Consider the following 10271-nt stretch of genomic DNA (forward strand, 5'->3'; position numbering starts at 1 on the left):
AGCAGGAAGTCACAAACTCAATAAAACAACACCAAGAAAGTTTCCATACCGACTGTCATCCTGCTCCATCTGCTGCTTCCGCTGGCCTAGGAAAGACAAGGCTGTGTTAATTCCATGTTTTCCAAGCTCGAGGCACTCCCAGGATGGAGTTAAAGCATCCTTACCTGATGTGATCTTGTACAAATAATGGGAGGCTTCATTCAGCACAGCACTCTCATCCCCCAGGATGTACAAAGCCACGCTCTGGGGGAGGAGAGACACCAAAAAAGTCATTTTGGGGCTGATATTCCTTTGCTTCCCAGAAAAACAGGCAGGAAGTAACTGGAATACAAACTCAGAAGTGGTGCAGGTGTATTGTGGGGAAAAGGAGACTGAAACAACTGAACAACAACTTTAAAGCTTTAAATTTTGGGGGGAAAAAATCCACCCTGAAACAATGCACTGAATTTTCCCTCATTGCTCCAGAGGTAAAAGGTAAATATCTTCCCAACAGAAAAACATGTTCCCAGTTATCCTTCTTGTGTTTCTCACATTCCATTTCTACTGCAGGACACACACATTTCCCACTTGGTCTCCTCCACGTCTTGGATATTTTGTCAAGGTTCTAAGTGAAAAGTTGTTGGGTCCAGCCAGCAAAATCCAAGGGATCAGTCTCCATATTTTGAAAATGCTGGGAAAAATCACATCCAGGTAAAATGATTTTATGGGGTTTATGAAGAAGATCTTTAACTCTGAGCTCTGCAAGGGCAGATCAGGCAGAGAAAGGAGGAAATAGATCCTGGCTTTTTCTCCCTGTTTTTCTCCTTAGGCACCTCAGGCTTGACACCTCTGCTCCCAGTTGGAAGGGTTTTCTCATCAATGAGTAAGGAAGTGATGCTGACCAGGAGATACTATCAGCACTCACAGGACTAAATACTGATCTTGGGGCATGCCCAAGGAGAAAAATGGGGAATTCTCATTCCCAAAATACAGATAATTCCAAGTTCCATTATTACTTTGCACAAACCACAGAAAACCACAGAAGTGGTGAAGCTGCTCAGCTCCAATACATCCAGTAAACGAACCCCTCTGTTATTTCACCCTCCTTTAGGGATGTTTCACTCCCAGGAAATTCAGCAGCTGGAGCAAGCCCTGCCCACAGGGCAGTGCTGACAGAACAAGGCACATTCCCTGTATTCCCTGTCCCCCAGTACTCACCAGTACCACCAGTTTGCTCCTTTCACAGATCCCTGGTAAGTAGGGATAAGGCTGCACTCCCTCTCCCTTCAGGCAGGAACTCAGCCACTGGAAGATACTTGGAGGCTCAGCAGAAAAAAAGGAGGGATGGAGCATGAAACCTGTTTGGACTTAAGATGAACAGCAAAGACCATGAGCTCAGGGAAAAGGCACAAGAATCCCTCACCATTCCCAACTCCTCCAGCATTTCCTTCAACAAGACAAATCCAGCATTTCCCCACAAAATGTTACAGATCCCTCCTGTCAGATGGGATTTTATGACAGGAATGAAATCTCAAGGCATCTATTTAAGGAAGAAAACTTATCTCAAAGGAATAAGCAGGGGATAGTCCTCCAGAATGAGGGGAATGTTAAAAACAAAGGGAATACCCAAGTATCACGGAACAGCCAAAGGCTTAAACTCACCCTGGTCAATTATGCAGGTCTGCCTGGAGGTTTTGACAAGGGCTGGGTAGTCCCTGTAGTAATAATCCATGTAAGCTTCCAGTTTCAAATCCCTGGAATGAGAGATGGGGGAGTCACAGACTGGGAAAAAACCATTCCAACCTCCTGGATGCCGCCTTTGGGCAGCTGCTGCTACTGTGGGAGAATTTGGAGCCATGGAACAAATAGGAAAAGTTTTAAATATTCCTTTCCTTCAAATACAGGGCAAGTTTGCTCCAATTTGGGCAATCCCACCAAAAGAAACCATTTTCCAGTGGGAATACCTGGCCAGCTGAACCAGGAGAACCACGAGGGAGCGGAGTCCTTCTCCCATCAGACTGTTCAGTTTGAGCTCCTCGTAGATGAGGTGGAGAACAAAGAAAATGGCAGGAATGTGGGAGAAAAGGAGGGTGGAGGAATCCAAACTGAGGCTCTGGGAAAAGTCATCCCTGGAAGCTGAAACTTCCAGAGGGTCCAGGCGCAGAGCTTTGGCAATGGGATGAGACTCGAAATTCCTGTGGTAGTCAGAGCTCAGGAGATATTCCCAGTCCTAGAGCAAAGAAACAGGAAAGAAAGACAGAGAATCCATGGTGAACATAATTTCCAGAAAGGTAATTCCAAAGCACTGTTACACAGGAATTTTTTCCCTAAAAACCAATCCAAATATAACATTTCTTACCTCATCTGACCCAGTTTCTGATGGCCTTGCCTTCTTTGGAGCAATGACTGGGGAGAGTGATCCTTCAAAATCGAGCTGCAACAAATTACAGAAAAAGAAATAAAATAGAAGAAATAAATAGAAAAATAAAAATTAAATAAAGAGGTTTCTTTGTGATTTCTTAGGAACCAGGGTTTCTTGTGATTTCTCTGGAACCAAGGTTTCCCAGGTGAATCACAACATCTGAACTCAAGCCAAGCAGGACATGATGTGGCTTGAGGTACTTCTGGATTTGCTGAACAAACTCCAGAAATCCAAAATCCTCTTTAGAGAACAACAATCTGAGTTGTGACCTGTGTTTAAACTCAGAATCGATTCAATATGGATGAGACGAACCAAATTTAAAACAGCAGTGTTGGGTGTTGAGCTGGAATCAAATCTTCATCATTTATTTTTATAATAAGCACCTTATAAATGTATCTCATGATAAAGACAGAGTAAAACAGGCCTGAAAATTAGAAGTGAAGAATGGATTTGCTCACATTCCGTGTCCAGCAGAGCCTCTCAGTGTTGTAACCCATCATGTTCATGAGACAGGTGACAAATAAATTCCACTCTGAGTGGTAGCTGGGCCCTCCTGGGGCATTATAGGCGTTGTACCACTTCACCAACATCTGCACAGCTGTTTCCTTGGGCAGGATGGCTTTCACCCCCTGCAGGCATCTTTTCACTGTTGGAAAAGAAGGAAATCATCCATCAGCTCTGGTTTCCTGGGATTTGCTTCATCAGTGGTGGAAATCTCCACAGGTTCCTCTTGCTGGACCTGCTTTCAACTCTAAATAAAGCCACAAAACTCCAACAGCTCTTCCTTGAGTTGAGCATAAATCCTCCAATTTGGAACAAAAATAAGGAAAAAGACTCCTTTTTTTGCTCATTACTGAAACCAGCCATGTCTGAACTGGCACCTCAGCCCTTCCCCAAGCAAAGCAAAAACCACCTAAAACTTTGGAAACCTACCTAATTCCGAGGTGGCAATTTCAGGAATACTGATCCGAACCATGGTGTTATTGCTGAGCTCCTGGAAAACCCAACAAAAGTGGAAATAAATCAGGAAATGCATCAAGTGCAGGCAGAACAATTTTCTATCAACTCAGAACTCCTTAGTGGGTGAAGATATTCCCAAATCTTGGCTTCTGCTACATTAAGATGTGGAATTCAGGCGCCAGCTCTGTGAAACACTGGAAATCTTGGAATTTTCTTGAAATAATCTTTGTTATCAAAAGTGCTGCCCCAAATGACAAGGAAATACCTACTAAAGTTACTCTGTTGTGGACAGGATCCCTCAGAGCTTGGATGAAAGTCCCAAGTTGTTGGAAAGTGCAGTCCTCAACGTAGGGGGAGTCGTGGAGCTTGGAAGAATCCCTTAATTCCGGAACTGGAGACAAAAGCACGCTCTGGAAAGTGGGAAAAATGAGCCCATTTTAGAGTTCAAATTGAAGTGGAATTCAGAATTAAAGTGGATCTGAGCAAAGAACAGCTATAATTGTGGGGTTTGAAGTACTAACAAGAATCTTGGAAATTACTATAAATCTTTCCAATCCCCGCCTTGGAAGTTTTATGGCAAACAGAAATAAATAAACAGGGCAGCACCACAGAAATCTTCTTTAAACACAGTTTATTCAGAGGATTTACAAAACAAGAAGGAAAGATTCAACTGCAAAAGTCACCTTAGAAGATAAAAAACACTGATCATTACAAAAAAAGGAATATTTCCTTATTTGTTACCTCTTCCAGGGGCCCCAGGTGCTTGTTCAAAGGCTTGGATGGAGTACTGATGCTATCCAAGGGAGTGCTTGGCCGAGGCATTGGGTTGGACATTGTCAGGGATGGGGCAGGAAGCCCAGGAATAAAAACCTTCCCCACCTTTTTGGTGGAAAAGGGAAACAAAAAGTTAAGTTTTTCTCTAAAAATAACCCACACAAAAATTATTTAGTTGTCCCATTAATACCATGGATGCTTCAGAACTCCCTTTCCAGCACTGTTCATAAATTAGGGATGGAAAAGGTGTCGCTTACCCGAACCACTCCAGAATAAAGCACCAGATTCCCACTGCCTTCCAGAACCAGCAGTGTGTCAATTCCCTGGAATAATCAAGCAGCACATTCAGCTCCTTGTGTTTAATTAAGGAGGCACCAGCTGCGTGACAAGGACATTCCACAGGTAACAATACCTCCACTGGAGCTGCATCCTTTGCTGGAATATTGGTGACAGATCCAAAGATCAGCTGTGATTTATCGTTGCTCTCTTGGAATTTTACACACCTAGGGATTAGGGAGAACAGGAAACATAAAAGGTTTGTCCTGGGTGTTGTTACAAAAAGAAAACACAGACTTCCAACAGTGCAGTGAATTTTTTGTGGGTTTTGTGGTTCCTTCTTTGTTTTCCCTGCTTTGCCCAAAAGAAATCAACTTATTTTTAATTTTCTAGTTAATTAAAACCCCTAATGTACTTCCAGCTAGGAATTTCTGGAGTGCTTCTCCTGGTTCACCTGTCCCCAAGGAATGCTCACCTCAGCTGGAGCTGGGATTCCACTAAAAAGCACAGGAATTTCTGCCCACAAAGGTCAGTGGAAATGAACACTTTGGATGCCTGGGAATTCTTCTCTCTGGAAAAGAGACAGAAGGACCAGGTTAGAACCTGCTTTGCTTTGGAGACTCCATGAAACCATTCAGAAAGCCTGGAATAATACACCAGTGAAAACTGGTCCGAGTGCTCAGCTCTCTGCAAGGGAGCCAGGCACTTAGGGAGCATCATTTTCCAAAAAAAATCAGGAAGTGCAAGTCCATGAAGACTCCAAGATGGCTCCAATTGCAGAAAAACCTCTCAAATAAGCTGTGATTTCACTTTAATTGCTGCTTCCCAACTCTCATCCCAAGAAAACCAGCTGACCTCATGCTTGGGACTGTTTCTGTCCACAGGTGGTCGATGCAGAGCTCAGGAACGATCGGCTCCGTCTCCGGCACGAGGAAGGAGTCGTTGGAAATGGAATTTGGGGAATGGGTAACGCTGGGTCTCCTTGGGGACTGCGCACTGCTGGAAAAGTTGAACCTCTGCACTCCAGAGAAGGAATGGACTCCCAGGGCTGGGGAATGGGAACGGCTGCAGGCAGAGACAGGATATGGATGAGAAGGGGATCTTCAAACTCACGGAAAAATCAAATATTGATGCAGTCAAAAAGTGGATCTTCAAAATTAGGATAGAACCAGAGACATTGGATATGGCCAAAAAGTAGATTCTCAAAATCAGGGAGAATCCCAGAGAGCTCATCCAATGACTTTAAAACCCAACCAAACCCTAAACCAGGAACTAGCTCACTGTTGATTTCCTTTAGTTTTCTAGCACAGGAAAACAATTCTCAAATTATTTTCCAGGCATCTCTATCCAAATCCAACAGATGAGATTTCAAAAGGATTTCAGATGGTCCATTCCATCAAAAATCCCTCCCATCCCCTTCCCTCTAATTTCTTTAGAGAAGCCAGCCCAAAACACTCCTGGGACTCAAACATCCTGCCCACATTCCTTGATCCATGACAGAGCAGCCTCCTTGGCTCTGGCACAGGCACCACCCTCCTGTACTATTGGGATAATGGCACAGGAAGGGCATTCCAAGGGAAATTTCAGGTGCTGCAACACAAGAGGCACCTGAGCTTTGGATGGAAAGCCAGAGAGCAAAACGTGTCCATGGTATTCCATAGGTGCCATCCTTTGGGATTTGCTGTGGGTGCTCACCTCAAAGCAGCCATGTTGGAGATGGTGGGAGAGCGGGATTGCAGGTTGGGAGAGGAGCTGGATCTGCTCTGGCTGTGGATGGACGAGTAGTTCTGGAAAGGGGAGCCCCCAGGGGAGTCTCCTTTGGAGAGGCTCCGGAGATGAGCGGTCAGGGAGCTGCTGGTGGCCATGTGCTGGGGAGTGCCCCCCTGCTCTGGGAATTTCAGCACCAGGCTCTGCTCCTGGGAGGAAAACCAATGGCATGTGGGCAAGGACAGCCAGGGAGAGGCTTTTCCAACAGCTTTTCCCATCAGTTACGTGTTACAAATTCATGCTCAGCCTACTGAGTTAATCCCATCAACCCTGCTCTTCCACTCCCACAGAAACTGCTCCCATGTTTTTTTTTTGCAGAAATCACAGGATTTGGTTGGAAAAGACCTTAATGCCCAGCCAGTTCCACCCTCTGCCATGGGAACACCCTCCCCTATCCCAAGCACTGTCCAACCTGGAACACTTCCAGGAATGGAGCAGCCACAGATTCTCTGGGGAACTCTGTCAGGGCCTCACAATCTTCACTATTAAAGTTTCCATGGCACTAAGTTACTTTCCACTTTTCTTAAGCCTTCTGGTCCAATGTATGGAATAATATGTTAATAACATAATCCATGACCATCACCATCCCATGATCCCCCTGCTCCAGGCAAATCCATGGGAAAATACTTCCAAAAAACCAAAAGAACCAGCCCCACCAGATATCCTACTCTTATAAATGAAACAAATCCCAAATCCCAGGCATTCCTAACACACATCAGGGCTCAGAAATGCACACAGCTGTCTTCCAGGGATCTTCACTCCCCAGGGAATGTGTACCTCTGGCTTGACTCTCCTGAGGGCCCAGACTGTGTGTAAGCTCTGCACAGTGTCGTAGGTCATCACAATGGAAGGGTCAGCGCTGAGGAACACGATCCTCAGCGTGTGGTCAGCCACGTACTGCACCCGGGACGATCCAAACACTCCTGGAAAACAGGGATGCATCCCAAAGGATCAGCCCCACAACAATACCACGAGCATTTCCCACACTCTCTTCCTTCCACAATCTGGGTTTCTCCCCTGGGCAGCTTCCCTGTTCATGCAGCCACTCTAACTGCATCCTTGGAAGTGACTCTTCCTGAATTTTTTGATACAGGGACACACTGGGATTTGCTGCCACCCCGAGGGACTCCAGTGACATCCAATGTACCTCCAGACTTCCAGACCAGAGGGGTGATCTCATCCAGGGGGTGCAGCATGCTGAACATCGTCGGCAAAGGCTCCCTAGGGAAAAGCCAGACAAATCAGAGCCTGGAATGTGACAGCAGGGACACAGATTCCATCTTGAAAAGCTTGTTGGATTCACTGAGTAGACTCAATTTTTCAGGACCTCTATTTCTAATCCCAGCTCTTCTGAGGACTAGAGAATCCCAGGGGAAAACCCAAAAGAGTGGATAAAAGCTGCTCATCAGTGCATTGTCCAACTGCTTCCTTTGGGATCCACAGAGGGCTTCCACAGGGGCTGGGAGCCTCAGCCTACAGGGAATGGGATCCCTACTCATCAGGGAATGGGATCCCCACTCATGAGGGAATGGGATCCTGCAACTGAGAGAAAATGTCTTGATAACAATCCCTCAGTGACTCTCCCAGCTGTCCCTGACAGCCTGGAATCAATTCCTAGGACAAACCTCAATGGAATCAGGCTGGTGCTTCCCAGATCCTATTCCCAGGACCAGCACTCCCAGACAGTTTTTAACACTCAGCTTTGAGTGTGCTCAAGCAGAGTCACTGGGATGGGATAAAAAGACTGGAAGAAGCACATCAATAAAATCCCAGAATGGTTTGGGTAGGAAGGGATCTTAAAATGATCCCATTCCACCCCCTGCCATGGGCAGGGACACTTCCACTATCCCAGGCTGCTCCAAGCCCCATCCAAGCTGTCCTTGAACACTTCCAGGGAGGGGTCAAACACAACTTCCTCCTTTTCCACCCAATTTTACCTTTTCCTATCAGAAACACACAGATCTTTCACCACTGCCCTCCAACTCCACCATTCCTTATTAGATTATCCAACAGGAAACCACCCAAATTCCTCATCCCATACCTGGGTGGACTTGGAGGCACCTCATGGGAAGAACTGCTGCGCTCAAATAGCAACCCATATTTGGTTGGCCAGACATTTGCAACCTATAAAAAAATATGGATTTATGGTGGGATAAAAAATCAACCATGTGCTGTGTTGATGATGTCTTATAGGAAAATAAGATGTTCAGGGTTTTTATGCAGAGCAGGGAAACACAAATGTGGACAGAAATGTTCCAATTGTGGACAAAAAGTATGGCAGAAATTACCTGGAAAGGCAGAGCAGCGATGTAATCCTTCCCCTCCATGCTGTGCACATTTATGCAGGAATTCTGCAAAATGCAGATACATTTCTCCACTGTTTCCTCACTGCCTGACACTGGAAAGGAAGGAGCAAAACAATTACACTGTGAAGCTTTACTCTGTTCCAGACATCCCTTATACTCAAAAAGAAAATTCTGACATTTCAAGTGGTGGTGAATGAGCTCCTGGAGTGTGTCCAGAGAAGGAAATGGAGCTGGGAAGGGGCTGGAAAACAAGGACTGGCTGAGAAAGCTCAGCCTGGAGAACAGAAGGCTCAGGGGAGACCTTCTGGCTCTGCACAACTCCCTGACAGGAGGGTGCAGCCAGGTGGGGGTCAGGCTCTGCTTCCAGGGAACAAGGGACAGGATGAGAGGAAACAGCCCCAAGTTGCACCAGGGGAGATTCAGGTTGGATACTGGGAAAATTTCTTCCCCAAAAGAGTATCCAGCCCTGACACAGGCACAGGGCTGTAAAAGCCACGTGGATGTGGCACTTGGAGATGTGGTTTTGGCAACAGCTGGACTTGGTGGTCTCTGAGGGCTTTCCCAACCTAAACAATTCCATGATTCCAAGCCAAGGGAGCTGAGCTCTGAGCATCTGCCCAGCAGCACAAGAAGCAGGACACTCACCATCAGCTTTTTCCGACTTTTCCTGGGGGATGGTGAAGTCACACCACAAGGCCTGAAACCCAACACAGCATCATTAGTTCTCCAGAACAAGCTGCTCCCACACAACATCACCTTCCTGTGTTCCCTGTCTGGCAAGGGTCTGTGGGTTCCCCCAGTGCCCCTCTCCCACATTTCTGTACCTGCAGGACGGGGCTGTCGACAGTGAATGCCTTGTACACGGCGGACGCCTGGCTTCTGCTGCCCTTGCTCCAGATGACCACGTTGCTGGCCACGTACAGCTCCTCGTCATAGTCCACCTCCTCCCCAACATCACTGATGCCTTTCCTCAGCTGCCAGCTTTCCTGGAAAACAGAGGTTTGTCAAGGGAAAGCCACAAGAGCCACGGGTGTGATGAGTTTGGCCAGTTACAAAGTGCTGGCACAGAGAATTGTGGCTGCTTCATCCCTGGAAGTGGCCCAAGCCAGGCTGGATGGGGCTTGGAGCACCCTGGGATAGTGGAAGATGTCCCTGATCATGGCAGGGGGTGAAATGAGATGATCCATAAGATCTGTTCCAACCCAAAAACCCCTGCCATTCCACGGTAAAGGACAATCAGGATCCATTTAGCTTTATTTTGATGGAAATCAGGGAGGAATGGATAAGGGAGACCCTTTGTAGAGTTTTGAGATTTACTCCCTAAACTCCATCTCAGAGAGGAGCCAGGTTATGGATGGATCCAATCTTCAGCTTGATCTCCATCAGAGCTGGGATGTTCACCTGGAGCAAAGAAGCCTCCAAGGAGACCTTAAAACCCCTTCCAGTGCCCAAAGGGGCTCCAAGAGAGCTGGAGTGAGACTTGGATTGACAGGATAAGGGGAAATGGCTTCCTGCTGCCAGAGGGCAGGGTTAGATGGGACATTGGGAAGGAATTCTCCCCTGGGAGGGTGCTGAGGCCCTGGCACAGGCTGCCCCATCCCTGGAAGTCCAGGCCAGCCTGGAGGAGGCTTGGAGCAACCCGCTCTGCTGGAAGCTGTCCCAGCCCACGGCGGCGGGCGGGAACCGGACGGGCTTGAAGTTCCCTTCCCTCCCAACCCCCGGCTCAGCAAGGCCCGTACCCGGTGCCGGTCGTGGATGGTGACCTCTCGGAGGGAGCCCACGAGCCC

The 10271-nt window shown here is 47.1% G+C and overlaps 1 protein-coding gene across 1 annotated transcript in view; it reads right to left on the minus strand.

Moving 5' to 3' along the window:
* ANAPC1 (anaphase promoting complex subunit 1) overlaps positions 1 to 10271 on the minus strand; it is a gene marked incomplete at its 5' end in the record, with an annotated part of 24949 nt that extends 14678 nt beyond the window's left edge. The window contains 21 exons of the mRNA XM_031058279.1: positions 50 to 243; positions 1198 to 1346; positions 1642 to 1733; positions 1944 to 2209; positions 2339 to 2413; positions 2860 to 3047; positions 3335 to 3395; positions 3631 to 3771; positions 4103 to 4240; positions 4393 to 4458; positions 4548 to 4638; positions 4887 to 4982; positions 5267 to 5476; positions 6107 to 6327; positions 6956 to 7101; positions 7326 to 7399; positions 8220 to 8302; positions 8467 to 8576; positions 9130 to 9181; positions 9309 to 9470; positions 10224 to 10271. Of these exons, the coding sequence (XP_030914139.1) occupies positions 50 to 243; positions 1198 to 1346; positions 1642 to 1733; positions 1944 to 2209; positions 2339 to 2413; positions 2860 to 3047; positions 3335 to 3395; positions 3631 to 3771; positions 4103 to 4240; positions 4393 to 4458; positions 4548 to 4638; positions 4887 to 4982; positions 5267 to 5476; positions 6107 to 6327; positions 6956 to 7101; positions 7326 to 7399; positions 8220 to 8302; positions 8467 to 8576; positions 9130 to 9181; positions 9309 to 9470; positions 10224 to 10271 (2663 nt within the window). The remainder of the gene's footprint in view (positions 1 to 49; positions 244 to 1197; positions 1347 to 1641; positions 1734 to 1943; positions 2210 to 2338; positions 2414 to 2859; positions 3048 to 3334; positions 3396 to 3630; positions 3772 to 4102; positions 4241 to 4392; positions 4459 to 4547; positions 4639 to 4886; positions 4983 to 5266; positions 5477 to 6106; positions 6328 to 6955; positions 7102 to 7325; positions 7400 to 8219; positions 8303 to 8466; positions 8577 to 9129; positions 9182 to 9308; positions 9471 to 10223) is intronic.

Source organism: Geospiza fortis, unplaced genomic scaffold (genome assembly GCF_000277835.1).
Source record: "Geospiza fortis unplaced genomic scaffold, GeoFor_1.0 scaffold275, whole genome shotgun sequence".
Lineage (NCBI taxonomy): Eukaryota > Metazoa > Chordata > Aves > Passeriformes > Thraupidae > Geospiza > Geospiza fortis.